The 18,231-nt window shown below is 43.3% G+C and overlaps 2 protein-coding genes across 8 annotated transcripts in view; one reads left to right on the top strand and one right to left on the bottom strand.

Moving 5' to 3' along the window:
- Positions 1-2,569, top strand: part of CPNE2 (copine 2) — a 55,712-nt gene extending 53,143 nt beyond the window's left edge. For 2 of the 7 annotated variants that reach the window (XM_075040528.1, XM_075040527.1), the window contains exons 15-16: positions 615-851; positions 1,885-2,560. In XM_075040528.1, the coding sequence (XP_074896629.1) occupies positions 615-851; positions 1,885-1,992 (345 nt within the window). In that variant the 3' untranslated portion in view covers positions 1,993-2,560. Of the gene's footprint in view, positions 1-614; positions 852-1,884 lie in introns of all 7 variants that reach the window. The other 5 variants (XM_075040529.1, XM_075040530.1, XM_075040524.1 and 2 more) reach the window with 4 other exon arrangements.
- A 2,972-nt stretch (positions 2,570-5,541) lies between these two features.
- On the bottom strand, positions 5,542-18,120 carry PSME3IP1 (proteasome activator subunit 3 interacting protein 1). Its single transcript, XM_075040523.1, has 6 exons — positions 17,977-18,120; positions 17,687-17,785; positions 13,650-13,771; positions 9,475-9,608; positions 7,417-7,481; positions 5,542-6,293 (listed from the first exon to the last, which is right to left on the bottom strand). Exons 1-6 carry the CDS (start codon positions 18,104-18,106, stop codon positions 6,076-6,078), a joined length of 768 nt encoding a protein of 255 aa, XP_074896624.1. The 5' UTR covers positions 18,107-18,120; the 3' UTR covers positions 5,542-6,075.
- Positions 18,121-18,231: the final 111 nt, after the last annotated feature.

The raw sequence follows: 18,231 nt of genomic DNA, 5'->3' as shown, positions 1-18,231 counted from the left end.
TAATGCCACTGCTCTGGCATCCCCCCCAGCTTGCCAGTACCCTCTGCATCCCCCCCCTCGCTGCCTCTGAGACCCACTGCTTTTTATGGGAGACGGACAAGCCCTGAGCATGGGACAAGCCCCCCCCGCCCCGCACTGGGATGCAGGAGATGCTCCCCATCCATGCAGGGATGTGTTGATGGGGACCGCCCAGAAACGCACCCCACCGCATGCAGGTAGGGGGAGATTTCATCTCCCAGCTGGGCTCATGTCCTGGCCCCAAACTCCTCCTGGCTGTGACACAGAAGCTCTGCACAGGTTGGGGCTTTTTTTCCATCATTAAGCAGAGTAAATCAGTAAAATATTTGGGGATGGGAGTTGGTTTGTTGTTTGGTTAGGATCTTTCAAAAATCGGGGGGGAATGGGAGCAACTGAAATTTCTGGATACTGCTAAAGGGGGGGTGATGCCAGCTGTCCTGGGAAGGGGTGAACCTCAGGGTCCCAAATTCCCCGGGGGACCTGCCTCCCCCCAATGTGCAGAGCATCCCAGCCGCTCACACCCTAGAGGCTCTGGCTGTGATATGAGGGTGCCCCAGCATGCCACTGGGTCTGACCCTCCACCCTCCCTTCTGCAGCAATACTTCATCCTCCTCATCATCACGGATGGGGTGATCAGCGACATGGACGAGACAAGACACGCTGTGGTGCAGGCATCCAAGCTGCCCATGTCCATCATCATCGTGGGGGTGGGGAACGCCGACTTTGCCGCCATGGAGTTCCTGGATGGGGACAGCCGGGTGCTGCGCTCCTACACCGGCGAGGAGGCCGTGCGTGACATCGTCCAGTTCGTGCCCTTCCGGGATTTCCGCAACGTGAGCATGGGCAGCGGGGAGGGGATCGCAGGCGGAAATGGGGTCTCAAGCCTGGAAAGGACCCTGGAAGTGGAGCAACCCTGGCAGAGGCAGATAGAGGCAAGAGGTAGAGGGCTGGCACCCGCCTGCCCTGCCCCTAAACTCCACATCCCTCAGTGATGCTCCAGCATGGACCATGTAAAGCAGCACTGCAGGCAAGGACAACAGTGCTCTGTATCTCCGTAGCATGCTCCATCTGAGCACCACCACAATCTCCGCCACCCCCTGTCATTGCCAGGCAGGTGGGAGCAAAAACCAGTTAATTATAGCAGGGTCCAGGTTCCCGCAGCAAGCTGGGGCAGCGCTGGGCTCGTGTCCCTTGCCGCAGTCCCATGCCAGTGTCTCCCACTCAGGCCTCATCTGGCACCCGTGATGTGTCACGTGCTGAGGGCTTAATGCTGAATTGCCCTGGCCCTGGGGGTAAGCAAGCCCCGAGCCCCACAGGTCCCCTCCCAGCACCTGTAGAAAGGGGTAATACTGGCAGTGGCCCTGCACATGTCCCCTCTGTGGGACAGCTTCCCACTGCCTGACCCACTGTTGTGTGTTGGAAAAACGTTGACGAAGGAAGGGGAAAAAAAAGGACAAAATGAGACACAGTTCTCTGCCCATCTTGATCAGCCAGGAGTCAGCCCTGGGTCGGACACTGTTGCTGGCACAGGATTGCCAGAGGATGCAGAAACTCAGCCTGTGCTTATCTTCCCTCTTTTAGCAACTAATCAGTGTTTTTCTATTTCACCTGCTGTTACTCAATACCTGTTTTTTTCTAACCTACCCAGGATGTTTTATTCCTCCCTATCAGTGCATTAGCTCCTGGAAGGAAGGTGAAGTATAGAATATAATAATCCCAGGTGTATAAAATGCTGCCTGCCAGTAGGCTCTGGGGGGGTATTAAATGAAATGCCACAGTCTGGAGTTGGGGACAGCCCAGGCGTGTTTTCTCGGTTGGTCCCCTACGGCCATGCTTACGCCGGTGTTTGCTCCCTTTTGCCTGCAGGCCCCCAAGGAGACCCTGGCCAAAGCTGTGCTGGCAGAGCTGCCCCAGCAAGTCGTGCAGTACTTCAAGCACCAAAACCTGCCGCCCATCAACTCAGAGCCCGCGTAGAGCTGTGCCAGGCTGTGCCCTCTGCATGTTGCTGAAGCCTGTCGGTCCTACCGAAAACGCATGTTCCACATGCTTTTAAGAGAATACCCTCCCTGAAATACTTTGTACTCCTTAATTTAATTGCTAAGTTCTTAAAACTCATCCCAGAGAAGCATCTGGATTCATTTTGTACAGTCCCAGCCCGAGGTAACACTAAGCGGCCAGGCCATGCCCTGGTCCTGCTCTGTTGAGTCACTTTTCAGTATTGAATGTACTTTGTATAATTTCAGTGGAACAGGATACAATTTTTACAATCAAAACTTGCTTTTTCCAAGCAATGAAATGCTTAATATATTATTATCATTCAATGAACTGGTCATTGTATAGTTCATGTATCTGTGTTGTTGTACCTGTACATCTGTCACACTCTATGTTCATTTTTATACTGTGTACATGTTATATTTGTTATACTCAGGTTAATAAAGGAACTTGGACATTTAAAACAAGGGACTCCCATATGGGAAGGTCTGGGGGCACCTTACATGGTCAGTGGTGCTGGGTGTTTGAGAGTCACCCCGAGACGGGCTGTCACTCAGCCTGTGCTCAGTGTTTCTGCCCCAGGATCAGCCCCAGGCCACCAATGGCAGCATGCAAGATGGCGATGTACCAAAGGTGGAGGTGAATATGGATGTCCTGGGGAGGGCAGCATCCTCTTCCCACCCCATCAGCTCTCAGTGCCTGCCTGAGCTGAGGGCAGGAGGCTGGTGTGTGTGCAAGCATGCGCATGCTTGGGAAAACACCGGTGAACCCACAACAAACTGGCAAAGGAAGTTTCATGGTTTGCTGCTGCTTCATCTCTAGAAATTTTTCCAAGTCTGAGTAACAAAAGTTCCCTGCTGCCTGGGAGAAGATGGGCTGGGTAATGAAATCCTGCTTTCCAGCAGCTCCTTTGAGCTGCTCATCAGCAACGTGCTCTCTTCAGCGCTAATTGCTGCTTTCTTCTGTTGTTAACTAGATTAAGGTCTTTTGAAGCTAGCAGGTAGGAAGTTGAACATACTGCAGGGATCACCAGCCTTACTCCAAACTCAGGTAGACTTGACATCCCTTCTCCCCATTAGCGAAAACACTTGCGGTGGGAGGTTGGTGTCTCTATTTAAAGCCTGGAGCCCATTTGCACGCGTATGTGCTACTGGCTGTGCTCGTTACCACCGCTAGTGAATGCATGGTTGTCACTGCTGCCACCAAGTCACCAGCACACAGGCTGCCCCGTGCAGCCCCACAGCTTGGCCAAAGCACAAAGCCAAAGCTGATGGTGAGGCCCCGACTCAGCTCCGAGCACAGAGCTTGGTGAGGCCCCAGCCCTTGGGAGAGGTGGGACTGCTCCATGAAATATTTGCCTTGCAAAGCCCTCTGGAAGGGAAAAAAAACAAACCAACACCACCATTTTCCAAATGGAGAAGCAGCCTTTGAAAGGCAGCTTGTTTGAAAATAATGCTGTATACAGCTCAGCCTCCGGATCAAAGTCTGTGGCTCTGGAAAAAAAATTTTTTTTTTCTTTCCATATGAAAACCTCACATGCAGCTGCACTAGTTAGTAAGCTCTCCTGCTAGTAGCATGTTTGTGGGGGTTTGTCATTTTTTTTAACACCTCTCTGAAGCTTTAACAACAAGCACAGACAACAAGCAGTTTATGAAGCTGTCTCTGGGGAGGGGATGAAGCACACACTATGCAGTCACGGCAAAGAGAGAACAGTCTTAAAAAAAAATAAAATTAAAAAAAATCTACATCCATCACTGAATGACAGAGTTGTTGGACCCAGCCGTTCTTCTCTAGCATATCAGCCCTGGGGCAAGGTTACTGCCACAGCTGCTATTTCCAGAAGCTCTGATTTATCCTCTATCCCTTGCACTCTTCATGTCCCAGCATGTCTTTCAGTCCACTTAAGTATTTTAATGTCAGATGGCTTCTGACTGTAAGAAGGTAAATGGGCCCAACGGATGGAGTGATGAGCTGTGACAACTCTGCAGTTTGTTTACATGGGCCAGGCCATGAGAACAGCAGAAGTGACTCAGACTCAAAGGCTTGTGTGAGCTAAAGGCATTCCCCGAGTGCCCTATTCCTGCTCTTCTGGGAACAAGAGGAAAGTGGGGAGCTCTCCTGCCTGCTTTCACTGAATTACATCTCCTCCTGGCCTTGCATGGTCCAACATAACCACCATCACCCCCCTCTTGGTCTCACCTGCAGCCCCCATGGACCACCACCACCACATCTGCCCGCAACTGGCTGCCAAATCCCACTATAAATTTCTTACTAAATCAGCCATTTTGACTGCAGTTATGCAAAATACCACTCGGGAAAATGGCCCCAGCATGCTCACAGCCAGGCCAGGCTGTTCCAACTCTATAGAGAGATTATTGATCTAGATTAATGCCAGGGAAGCACACCTACATCTCTCATTTCAACTGCTCAAGGCTCTTGCAAATGCAACTTTCAAGAAAAACAGATATTTTTTTGTGCACCGCTTCCATTTCACTCCATAGCCAGGTACGATGAAAGTCATCCAAAGCAAAGCACTAGGGAGGCAGCAAGAGATCTAGCTATTTTCCACCTGAAAGCGCCATAATTACAGTAGCCGGAGAAGAGGCAGGAGCAACTCTGGAGCAAACACAAAGGTGCCAGGCAGCCCAGAAGAACAGGGGAGGAATTACAGCACGTTTGTAAAGATCTGATTGTGGAACAGGGTTGTGCAAACAGAAAGGGTATTTGGCTAAGGATAGCTTCAGCGTGAGCACAACTCTCCTTGTTTCCTTTAGGAAAGTTCAACACTCAAGCTAAGGCATGAATCCTACTAAATGCCTTTGGTTTTCACTGCTTTTATCCCAGCTGCTCTCTTACAAGTTGCTTAGCGTCACATTCAGATAACTGCCCTTTGGTACGCACGTATCAGCTGTTTTCTCAGAAGCGCATACACTTCGGAGTGTAGTACGTAGACCAAGACTGCTGTGAGGGAGATTGTCACAAAGACATTTCCACCTTTGAGCAGTCAAACTGAGGTGTTCCAACCGACCGACCTCCCATTAGTGCTGTTGGCACACAGATGAAAAGCATGGGCCCTCAGCTTTCACAGCTTGCTTCTCACTCATGCCTGGCTTCCTGGTCCACACCACCCATAAACATGCTCATGTAAGGTTTCTTAAATCCAATACAACTTCAAAAATTACCAACTGCAAAGGATGGCAGAGTTCTCCAGCTTCTGCACAAAGAGGTTGGGCTGAACTGGGGAATCCCATGCACTCTGAATTCATGCTCTTCAGGACAATGCTGCAGAAAAGCTGAATGACTTGTCAAGCGCCCGTGCAGGAGCAATGGCCTTTGAGCAGAACAGCCAACTGCAGCTCCTCTGAACTCACTCAGAACAAGAGTTTTCCATCACCTTCTCTCTGCATTTGTAGGAGGCTGGCTTGCACTTTTCCTGGGTGGTGGTTTGAGGAAGGGGCTGGTTGGGTAGTGCAGAAATTGCTTAATGGAACAGGAACAATTATGAATGGCACAAGCCAAGATAAAAAAACATGCATTCAGAATGTCTTTAATCATGTAACACTAAAACTTCTTTACAGTGTCATGGCAATCTACACTTCACCATCTGCTTGATTTCTGTTCTGCCCCCATTTCTCAAATACAGAATAAAAATGACATTTTAAAACAGAACACATGGCTTTTTCTACAAGACTTCACTGCTTCAAGTGAATATTTTTTGCCTGTTAGTCTTGTATAAACTTCTTAAATCACCAGAATTCTTTCTTTCCGTAAGAATTTTAAAAGATAAAGCTCTCTCCTCCCTACCCTCAGACCTTCATTACATTACTAGGTATGCCTTCTCATTTAGGATGGTAGCCCTTCTTCCAGGCTCAGTATGCACCCCAGAAATGGAAAGTTGTGGGAGGGGGAATAAAATAAAATACAATGAGTTATTTTAGAAGTATCTGAGTGTATTAGAGTTGAGAGGTTAGCTAGAAAGATTATATTTGGGGCAGAAGGATGCATCAAGCATCCATTAGGGCTTTGGAAGTTACTCTGCACTACATTACACACGGAGGGATTTTGTTATGGACCATCAAAGAAACTGTTGCTACGAAAGACAGAAGAGACGATCTTTCCAGTGGAATTAATAGTGCCTTCGCTATCCGAGCTGGACTCCGAATCACTGCTTCCTGAGTAGGCGCCCAGGCCAGGCAGGATCCCAATGCACACTGCTGCTGAGGGACAGTGGACTGTGGAGCCTCCCACTGAGCTGCTCCCCAAAGGAACACAGGATGGTTTTTCTGAAAGAGAGGTACCTCAGTCAAAAACAAGAGTGAAGGAAAGGGCTTTTAATCAAGCCCAGGAACTGCCACGTGCCATTCACCTGCTATTGCCACATCAGTGGTGGATGACTGCAGGATTTAATTAAAGCATAAGGCAGCTTTATGCTGCAATAAAGCTATTCTGACAGGAAGGACTTGCTACCTCAGGGGATTTTTTTTCTCATCACTAGTTTAAGCCCAGCTCTACGCTAGCATTACAGATTTTTATTCTAAAGTTGTCAGTTTGATGCTTGTCAAGTACCAAACCCACTAAATAAGAATAAATAGCTCTGCTTTGTGTAATTGAGTATTTTTTTTGCAATATAACAGCATAGTTGAAGAAAAGTTTTATTCCATCGTTCTGCTAGTCAATGTCTCCCATCTTCCATGGCTAATTAATTATTTTCAGCGTTCTGAAAGTTTACTCAACAGAACGAGATTCAGGAAGCGCTTTGGGTTGTCGTTACACAATTGCAGCTCACCCTATTTGTGTCAAGAATATCCTGACAGCAAGTCAATTGCAGCCCTGACAGCTAAGACTGAAACGCAACTTAATTTTTCTTCTAGTTTCTGAAACAAATTGGTTTCAGGATGGACAAGATCACTTCATAGCATGAAAAGCTAATAGGGGATGTATACAAATACATCAAATGCTGCTGTGAAGAGGAAGGGGATTATCTGTTCTCCATGTCTCCCGTCGATAGAACAAGCACTAGGCTCGAAATGCAGCTAAGGAGACTCCTATTAGTTATCAGGTAAAACTCTTTAAGGGTAAAATCAGTTAAGCATTAGAATAAACTGCCTAAGGAGGGTGCACAATCTGTATCTGTGGAGATTTAAGAGCAGCTTAGACAAACATCTGTCAGGAATGGTTTAGGCAGGGGATAGACTGATGACCTGTAGAGGTTCCCTCCAGCCGTATGAAGGCTGTCAGCACCTATCGTTACCATTTCTACTGCTTTAAGAGAGAACATGCCAACTGCAGTCTGTGCTGTCTTGCATAATGAAGGAGCAGGAAAGCAAATCCTCTATCAGATTTAACACCGAGTCAGTTGCTGTTCAGGTGAGAGACAGCTTCCCACATGCAGAAATCAGGACATACCTTGATTCTTTTCGTCATGATCAGTATCTAGTTTCAACCTCTTCACACTGTTACCACCATCTGAACTGTGGAAAAAAAAAAAGAAAATGTCTTGTTCCTCACAAGCAACCACTTAATTACTGTGAAGTTAAAGTAACATCTTTGCCTCAAAACCTACAGCAAATGCCAGCAGGATCCCCTGATGACCAGCACCACTTTAAAATGCTGTTAACTGGGGCTTCTCAGGGAACATACACAATCCTAGAAAGAGTCAACACCTACACTGGAAATATCACCTGTTAACCTGGGAAACAGAAACATGCCTCTGGGAGTCCAAGTCAGACCTCTTGCACAGCAACTCAGTGCTGCCTATTCAGCTGGAAGTACCCCACAGGAGATCAGGAATGACTACCCGAGCTTCATACACCCCACATGACCACAGGCTTGCACATGTGGATGATTATCATGCTTTCTGGTGTAACATCCATGTCTTTTCCCTTCCAGGGTTTCCTTCCCCTCCTTCAAGTACCTAAAGAGCCTGTTCCAAAACATCTAGAAATCTTGCACCCAGTAAGAAGCCCAGTAGGTTTTGCAGCAATTCACACACAGCTGCAGTGTCTGACCTAAAAAAGAAAAGGGTCCTTTTGGGTCCAAAGTGGTGTTGGGGGAAAGAAGTGTTACTTGGACTTCTGACTCTTCAGAGCTCTTCCTTGTCACAGCTCAGTTTCTTTTTCCCCCTCTCGCATGTTCCCAATCCTAAGCCATCCACATAAACAAATGTTTCCCAGCTTCAGCTGTGATGGACTAAAGTGATGAAGTATGAGCATTTTTATGCATTAACTCTTTTCTGTCCCTGTCAGAATATGCAGTACAGATGAAAGGTTCTGTGTGGGGAGGTTTTATAGTAATACATCCTTTACAGGAAACTACAAAGCTCAGAGAGCAGATGTTGAGCTCACGCTACACTTGGTTTTGGCCAGTTTGCAATAAAAGATAAGATGGCAAAAACAGAAGACTGCAAAGCAAGTCTGTGATGGCACTGACATATCAGTTAAGATGCCCTCCTCAAATAGATGCCATCTGCAGGCTTTAGATGTGCCATTAAGCACATGCCAGCTCCTTCTCTACATTGTACCAGGTTAAGTACTAGTAGTTACAAGAAAAAAACCACTGTTGGCTGCTTGTTATCTGTTCAGGGTTTTTCTTCTCTGCCTTCCAAAAACCCAAACAACTACCCAACCCCCTCCACATTAGGTGGTGGAAGTGCTTACTTCAGTTTTCAGACATGCAATTACTGCTGTACTGGGAGCTAAACATCACCCTACAAGATAAGCTTCTAAAATAATCTCTCATTCTCTGGGACAGATTCAAAAACACTGACTGAATTTCGAGACGTCAGTAATCATCTTAAGTATTAGACAACTCATCTGTGGGAAGTAAGTCTAGCCCCACATGCGTAGTTTCTTGATAACCTGTAGCACACCAGCAGCTGTGTTTGCAGGCCAAGATCAAAACAGCAAACATCACAAACCCAGCTGCCATCTCCCTGGAATGGAAGGGGTGTTGATGTATCAGTACAAATCAGCGAGGAGCAAGGAAGTTTGCCTGATGCCCTCAAGATCAAATCAGTACACAAAGCTCTTCTCTTGTAACCTATGTCTCCCCCATGCTGCCCCCAGCAGCAACTAAAACAATCCATTTTAGACACAGATAAAATTGGCTGATAAATTATGCAAACCTGAATGAAATTACATGAGTGAGGTGACACTGATATCTACAAATAGACATGTAAAATAGATTTCCTCTAGATCCCCAAGCAGGATTGCCCAAGCCTGGCAGTCTAGAATGAAGAGTCTACCCACTTGCTTTACACACGCTTATCTACTTGAATTGCTTCATGTTTTTCCCACAGTTTGTGATAGCCTATAGAAACAAGGCTGGTCTTTTCTTATACCTACCCCCTTTTTTCTTTAGGGCTAAGGTTCACACCTCACTCTCTGGAGGCAGTTTTGGCCTGCCTCCCTTTAGACTGCTAACTGGGTTCCGTTCCTCATGAATTTATAGAGGTGTGAAACTAACCTTCTGTGTTTCACAGCTCCTGCCAACAGCTTTGCCTGAGAGAATTTGTTCTTGTTTTCCACTGACTTCACGGGCAATTTCTTCTCAGTTTCCTTCTTTGGGTCCATACTGACTCCCACTTTGGTGAGAGTGCTGTGAATTAAGGGTTAAGGATCAACCAGGAAGGAATAGAGAGAACAGACACTTCCTCTCAGATATATTTAGCTGCTGACAGCAGTGACCGAAGTTCATTCACATATTCTATCAAAATAAACTTATTTGTAATGACATTTAGCTGGCACCTTCGGCCAAGACAGAAGAGACTTCACCCACTGGGTTCAGAACTTTCTTGGGTATCAATACCAGCTCTCCCTGTAAAAACATCCAGGCAGCAGACTAGGAGCTGCTTTTCTGAAGTCAGAAAGGCGCAACACACGACACATCCAGCATGCATAAACATACCCATCATCCTGCCTTTTCCTAAAGGTCTTAAAAAAAATCAAAAAGGTCAGACTGGAGAAAAAAAAAAAAAAAAAAAGCAATGCAGTACTTCCTCCTTCTACAAGGATCAACGCATTTGTAATTCAAATTTGCCACTTCAACCCCTAATCCTTACCAAAAAAAACTAAGTAGCAATATGTGGGCTCACTTCCACTCCTCAAACACTCCTTTTGCTGAGCCCAGCAGACTTCAGCCTACCAAAGCAAAAGAGTTCCAATTTTCTGTTTTGTTATTTATCACTCTACCTTTTCGGGTCATCTCTTTGTAAGGCCCACAAGGCTATTACTGCCAGTTTGAACACCACCCTCAAGAGGAAGGAGACAGATCTGATTAAGACTACGTGTGGTCCAAGTTTCACCCAAAAAGACTGCAACTGCACAGAAAAACTAAGTAGCTTAAAACAGTGTTAGCAAGGTGGGATGTAGCTGAGATCTATAATGAGGTGGAGAAGCTTAAGTAGGTTCTCAGACAGGATAAGAAGGAGCTTGGTCTGTTGTTAAGGCACACTCACTCTGCACACAGACTAAACAGGTCTTCTGTGGCAGGACCTAGTCCCATCCCTGATAACAGTTAATGTCCAGCTGTATCTGATGAAGCAAGGTCTGCCAAAGATCCTGTTTGTTAATGAGGTGCCAGTGTGGTCACAAAAGTTTCTGCAAAACTTTTAAACTACACATAGCAAAGACAAATCAACCTAATTGAAAAGGGTATTTGTTTATAACCCTAAATCCAGCTTTCTACCAGTTTCTTCTCTGACTACGATTCCACTGATCAGGTGACACAACCACAAGCTGGAGATTCACAGGTGCCCCAGTTATTGCAGACAAATACTGGATAGTGAATTTCACATTGATGGACCATGTATTTGAAGTCATAGGTTTTTTTCCCTACTGAACATCTGCAAATAAAAAACTCTTACATCTTCCTTTGAAGGGACACACTCATGTCTCCAATCACTTTACAATTAGGAGAGTTCAGATGCCATTCCTTATTTGATTTTCCCAAGGACACAGCAGTAACCCAGACTGCTCCCTACCTCAACTGAAAGTCTTCTCAGTCAAAATCAGACTGTTAATTTTATTTATTTCTTAAGATGGCACAGGACTGCCATCCTGTGGCTATCAGAAGCAATCTGAAAGCTGCTTGTGTCAAACAGGGCTTGATGTTGCAACACATGATTCCACAAGCTGCAGTGTTCAACTTCCACATTTAGGTTCATTACCCCATTATATTCTAATACTGCACTAAAAAAAGCCTGGCTGAGGAACCCAAAGACTTTTCTTTTAAAAGCTACCAAATTACAGGCTTTTCACCTCCATCCAAGATGCCATTCTCCTAGCATGCCTCAACTACCAGAGACACAGCACATTTTTAACAGAGATTTTATATGTACTGCTGCCATTAGCAAATATAACACTATACCTAGCCAAGAAGTGTCCCCTCTCAGGAAGACTACATTAGAAATAAACCTCTCAATGTTAAATATCGACTGCATTAAAAAAGCTATCCTACAGTAAAGCCTGCTTCTTGGAGGGGGACTTTTCCTAGGATTTAAAACAAGATGATGTTGTTCTCAAACACTTCTTGGAACTGGCTTAAAAAAATATCTGTAAATCTTTAAACACTGTCAGACCCGTGGGGTCTGGATAGGTTAAGGAGCAAAACCCCTAGTTGTTCATGCAGGAAGAAGTAAAATTCCTATGCATCCATGCATACGAATTTCTTATGCTCGAGAGTGCATTAAAATATTCCAAAGCATGTAAGATACATGATTTCATGACTGTTCAACCTAAAAAATGAAGAAAAAAAGCAAGAAAAAAAGCTCTGTACTTGAATATTGATGTAGGTTTTACTGCAAAATTAATGCCTCTGGGTAGCTTAAATTGGACATTATACCAGGAAAAAGACCAAATAATCAAACTCACTGGGTTGACATTCCTCTTATTAGTTTGGAAGAGCACTTGAACAGTACCTATAGATCCAGCATGTTTACCTACTACCCACTGTTTTTGGTCACTGTAGTGACAAACCATTAGTAACAACCTGCAGACACAAAAACACCTTTTGCATTTTAAAAGAATACCACCAAAAATTTCAAACACAGATGAGTCATTTTGCAAGTTGCTCTGAGGTTGCTTGAAATATTATGGTTAAATAAACAAATAAGAAAAAAAAGGAAACAGAATGGGCAAAACTTCTCAATTTCTCGTCAGTTGAGGTGACTATAAAACATTCTCCTTCCCTCTGCCCCATCAGCAATAAGTTCTACAGTTTAATTTACAGCAAGTCTTCAGATAGAGAGCCAGACAATATTACTAAGATTGCAAAGACTGAGGTTAGATGGCCTGTACGTCTTGAACAGGCCCTGCTCAGTAAATTCAGGGATCAGTGTGTTACGTGGCTAATTCAAGACAACATAAGATTCCCTCTGGGCTGGTATGGTTCACCCCAGACGTATGTGACCTAACTAGAGCTGTCAGCTGCTTCTGCAGCACAAGCTTGTACTGCACATCCCTGCATCAGCCAGACCTGCAAGCAACCATCACTGAAACTAAACATATCCCATGAACATCCCATTATTAGATCCAACAAATCAAGAAAATATTCCAAATCTATTAACCAACTACAGCCTATTTCTGAATAAAAAAATGCATCAGTATTGCTTTTTCATAAACACATTACTAAGATAACAGACACTCTTCACAGAACACACACTTTAAGTTATACATCATTAACTAACAGAAGGTAATGCAGATCTTTGTAGCATTGGCACTATTCAGCTTTATTTCCTGACTGGTTTTGATCACCTTGTGTCCACAAATCCTTTCATTTATACTAAAGCATCCTTGAGAACTTGTGCTTTCTTCGCTGATGACTTAAAAGCAATGGTTTTCATTAGGAGGCAAAGAAACCATCAGGTTCTGCACAGATTCAATAAACCTCAAATAAACAACATCTAGCTTAGCACAGAAATCCTCAAATCATTCCAGCCTCCCTTCACTGCCACTGACTAGAGAGAAAAAGCATCCTATATTATTTTCTAGCACATCTTCATGAAAATTTGGCATTTAACAGCAAAGCCAAACAGTCCTGCTCTTAGTACAGTCTAAGAGTCTGTATTACCCAAAGGAGCTGAGTCTTCATGGGCACTGACTTCCCAGAAGAAAGTTAGTGCATCTGCACAGATGTATTTAATTTCTCATCCTACAGTTATCAGCAAGGGAGAAAGTAGCTAATACTTCAAGAAGAATAACAGAGAGAGCAAATCAAACATTATTTCAAACAGGTATGTTAAAAACAGACAACATGCAGTTAAAAAAAACAAACAAAAACATTTACTTTTCAATAAGAAGAAAAAAGCAAAAGATTAGAAGTAACAGGCTGTTTTTCCTTTACATTCTCTTTCTCTTTTTAGCTATGGTATTTCATACCCTCTATAACGGGGAAAAAAAAACCCAAAACGCCAAACAATGGGGAGGGGGAGAAGGAAAGAAAAGTATCAAAGACACGTGGGGGTTGAGGGGGGAAGTATCAAACATTACAGTGGGAGATCCAAGCTACAATGAAAAAAGTCTATCATTGTATATGTTCTGTAAAGCAGTTTTATAGAAAGAATTTCAATGACAGAACAAAACTACAGCCCAATCCCTTATCCTCCTCTACACAACCACCAGCCATTTTAATGCAAAGGATATTCTGTATTCGTTTAGTTCTTTCAGCTCTTCTTCTCTTCGTTGCTTTTCTAGTAGCTCTTGCTGCCGAGAAACCTCATCAAGGAAATGCGTCTCATCTTCATCTAAGCCTCTTACCATATTTTCTGAATAAAGGAAAAGAATGCATATTGATAAGCTACAACCACTTAAGGAGCAGCCATTTGTTTTGTGTTACTTCACCACTCTCTCAGAACATTTTACGATGATTTCAAACTGCCCCATAGTGGAGTAGAGTCCTGGGTGACTGAGTGAATTGGGTACTCCATCAGTCTCACTGTTGTGCCGAGAAAAGGGTACAAAAACTCCACACGCTATCTGCTGGATTCTGTAATTAAGGAGTAAAAATACTTCCTGGTTAATGATACTGGATGCTAACAAGTCGAAAAACTCAAGCACACAAACTACAACAAACTAACACAGTTTGAAAACAACACTATTACTACAGAGAAAAGCAAGACACAATTCATAGGAAGCCATGAAATGCTACTGGTCTTGCTGACAATTAAGGAAAATCAACCAGCTTTCAAGCAGCCTTTCTGCGGTTCTGAAACACCATTTGGAACAGGTGACACAAAATAAGGAATAACTATATTAAGCAACAATATATTTGTTGTTTTGGTTTCAGACACTGAGTTTAAGCCTGTCTCCTCAGAATCTGTTCTTAAACCAATCAATAACTGGAAAAAACCCACACTACTTCTCCCCATAAATCTTGCCTCAAAATAGGAAGTACATTTTCTTAAAGCAAACAATTAGTAACTTGACTGAGATTAACATCCGTTTAAAAAAAAAAAAAAAAAAAGTAGAAGCAAGACAATTCCTAACTTCCAAAAAAAAATTATTTCTAAACATGTTACCCTACTTTAAGGAAAGTACACACAAGTGCAGTAGGAAGGCGTTTTATTTTCTGTTCTGCAAATGTTCAATGTCTCTCAATCAAATGATTTAGTTAGAAAGGTAATAAAAAACATTTTTCAGAAAGACCAAGTCTTTCTGTTTGTAGTCATCCTCGAAATCTTAACCCAAACATCACCTCTAGTCTTCATTAGAGCTTAATTCTATAAGAGGATTTTTAGGTTTTTATGTGAGGTCGCCATATTTTTTTTTAATCTTCACCCACATAGTCAAGTCCTACTCACTTTAACGGCAAGCTAAGAAATCCATTTACACTGATAACCGGCAAGCTTCTGTCTTTGACAAAAAAGCTCTAGAAATCAATTATTATTATTATCAATTATATCTTTCCAACTCTAAGAATGCAGAGCTCATTTGTAAATCTTTAAACAGTAACTTGTAGCATTCACTACTACTGCTGAGGCCCCCTTCAAACAGACAGCAAAAGTAGTGAAACTCAGGACATTTTCTGAAGTGAGTGACGTGAATTAATTTCATTCTCTGCCCGCCTGATCTGCAAACTAAGAGAAGCAGCCATAGAGATCCTTATGGCTGAGGTTACTGAGATTCCCTACTAAATAGTCTGCAGTAGATTTTGCTTTCCAGGTTAGCAAGTATCTGTTATTCTGCAAGGGCTGCCTTAAAAGCAACTTTTTTTGGTTTACAGGTTTCTTGAACCACAGGGAAGACATTGCAGATCTAATATAACTGGGCAAGGGAAACAATTAATTTAGAGTTATCAGAAGCCTTTCCCATCCAGGTTGATAGCAGTCAGTTTTCTGGTGGCCACTTTGACACAAACTGTTTAGTCACATCACCAAAGATGACTTGGATCAAAAATTTACTGAAGTAAATTGGAAACTCTCCAGCAGGTACAGTTGGGAGACTTTAATGCATTAATGCTGCTATCTGTACTTTCCACTTTGCACCAATAAAAATACAAGCAAAACTTAGAGAGACAAGAAATAACTTCCACTTATCCTTATTTTGGTTACCATAATCATCCAGAAAGAAAACTTTAAAAGTTGCATTTTAGAGAATACTAGTATTAATTTTCACTTAAAATGCTATAACATTCTACTAAAATTATTTTACTGTAAAAAGGAAGGCATTCTTGCAAAGCTGAATAACCTAGCAGAAAGAAGAACTGCTAGTCTGTACACCAGTTTTTATCTACACAAAGGGTAACTAAGTTTGTGTGTTTATGCAAACTCAGTTCTTCAGCAGTAAGGTGTTTCTCCTCCCAAGTCCCATCATAAATTCCAACTGATCAGAATGACAGTGCACTATACTCATTTTCTACTCCTCCAAAATTCCCATGGATAGAAAAAACACTTATGAACATTTTAAGGCAAATTCAAGCATATTAGAGGACAAATCTTGTCACAAGTGGCCAAATTGGGCTGAACTCTGATGAGACAAACTAGTGGATCACAGTCCACCCAACACTGATCTCTAGTTAGTCAGTTCCTCCCACTTACCTCCTCCCAAAGAAATTTGGCTACAGGAATGATTCTAAAAGGATCTACTACAAAACAGGAAAGGCAATCATTGTAATCAGTAATGCACTCGATAGCATCTGCAGGGGCAGGGAGTGTTACCTAACAGAACTCAAAGATTGTGCCATAGTTAAAGGTAAAACACAGTTTTGTTCCATCGCAAATGCAAGAGAAATTCTAGACAGAATCCAGTTAGGCAAACTGGAACACAATAGTTTGAGGGTAAGGCTTCCAGCCAAAGAACCAAAATTGATCGGAACCCACCTTAAAATGGAGTTCCACAGTATCATCCTCACTTCTCTTTAGGTAGAGCCAATAGCTCCCTTTTTCCCCGAATGGTTGACTAATGATTTTCTAGTTCTCATTATCATCTCTGCACTCAGCAGCACATGTACAGGTGATATAATGCAAAGGATTTTTCTACAAAACCTTTGTGAAATGCAAACATCAGTAGAAATTAGGTTTTCATTTCATTAGAAGAGTTAAACATCTACTTTTTGAAGAACCAACTCCTGTATGTTTACTTCTTCCAAATAGTAATCTTGAGCCTCAGATCACTTTTGCATCAATGTGGTGCGTTGACCCTGGCTGGGTGCCAGGTGCCCACCAAAGCCACTCTATCACTCCCCCTCCTCAGCTGGACAGGGGTAGAAAATATAACAAAGGCTTGTGGGTCAAGATAAGGACAGTTTAATAAGGTGAAAGCAAAGGTCGCGTGCAAAAGCAAAGAAAAACAAATGATGTTATTCTCTACTTCCCATCCGCAGGTGATGTCTAGCCACTTCCTGGGAAGCAGGGCTTCAGTACATGTAGTGGTTGCTCCAGAAGACAAAAATGCCCCCCTTCCGTCTCCCTTTACTTAGCCTTTATATCTGACCTGATGTCATATGGTATGGAATATCTGTTTGGTTAGTTTAGGTCAGCTGTGCTGGTTATGTCCCCTCCCAAGATCTTGCCCAGCCCCAGCCTTCTGTTGAGGGAGGCAAAAATGTTGGAGAGACAGCCTTGATGCTGTGCCAGCACTACTCAGCAGCAGACAAAACACTGGTGTGTTATCAACACCTTTCTAGCTACCAATGCAGAGCACAGCACTAGGAGGGCTGCTATGGGGAGAATTAACTCCATCTCAGCCAGACCCAATACAATCAACTAATTAAAGCTTGGAAATGTAACAGTTGCTGGAACAAGACTTCTTTTTATTGATTCAAATAATGAATTGTGTTAAAGCATGAGTTCAAGAGTCACAAAACCAAGTTACATTTCCACTTTTCCATGGATTGATATCAGGGGCGTTTTTGGATTTAATGTGCAAAACAAGCCTAGTATTCCACACTTTACAGGAATGCAACTCCATAACTGCAAGCAACTTTTGAGTTTTGCACATGCGCAGTGCTGTCTCAGTGCCCAGAACAGTACATTATCCACCAGAACATCTACCATCCTTGAAAAATGCAAGGATGGTAGATGCAAAAATTCAATAATACTTTCTGAAGCCTCTGTTTATCTCTCAGAGAGGCAAACAAGACACACAGATATGTCCCTTAGTCAGATGTTGCATACAGCTGTTGCACACAATACATGCAGTTTGCTGGGTTTCAGTTCAAAACAGTAACTGCTGGTGCTTACTGAATTTAAATTGCTCCTCAAATTCCTGCTGCTTCTTTTCTCTCTGTTCCTGAAGTCTTTCATACAACGAACGTGGGTCATACGCCTCCTCTGGGCATTCTGAAAGGAAGGAACAAATCAGGAAATGAGACCATACATTAGAAACACTGAATCACCAACAGCGCTTCGCTCCTTCTCGTAAAAACCTTTTGAACTTGTAAAATACAAGCTATTACCTTTTGGTCCTGTTTTCCACAAAAGTGAAATATTCTCCAATCTCTTTCCTATAATTATTAAAATCTATCCCATACCTTCTGGATCCTCAGGTTTTCGGACCTTTTCCCACTCCTCTTGCCTTCTCTTTCGCCGCTCCTCTAGCTCCGATTCAGACACAAACCTCTTGTTAATCACAAGGTCAGCAGTACCATCTCCCCCATCCATTGTGGAACAGCCTATCCTAAAAACACGATATGAAAGACACCAGGGGCCTGATTTCACTTGTCAGTACGTGAGACATTACTACACATCCTGAAAAACTTACAATAACTTCAGTTCTCTGAAGACCA

Source organism: Buteo buteo, chromosome 11 (assembly GCF_964188355.1).
Source record: "Buteo buteo chromosome 11, bButBut1.hap1.1, whole genome shotgun sequence".
NCBI lineage: Eukaryota > Metazoa > Chordata > Aves > Accipitriformes > Accipitridae > Buteo > Buteo buteo.
The sequence above is the reverse complement of the archived record's forward strand: the minus strand, read 5'-3'. Positions and strand labels throughout refer to the sequence as shown.

Coding starts and splice junctions, on each gene's coding strand:
- PSME3IP1 (XM_075040523.1), bottom strand. CDS start 18,106: ATGGATGGGGGAGATGGTACTGCTGACCTTGTGATTAACAAGAGGTTT. Junction 13,772..17,686: donor TGAGGAGCAATTTAAATTCA/GTAAGCACCAGC, acceptor TCCTTTATTCAG/AAAATATGGTAAGAGGCTTA. Junction 9,609..13,649: donor AAGAACTAAACGAATACAGA/ATATCCTTTGCA, acceptor CCCTTAATTCAC/AGCACTCTCACCAAAGTGGG.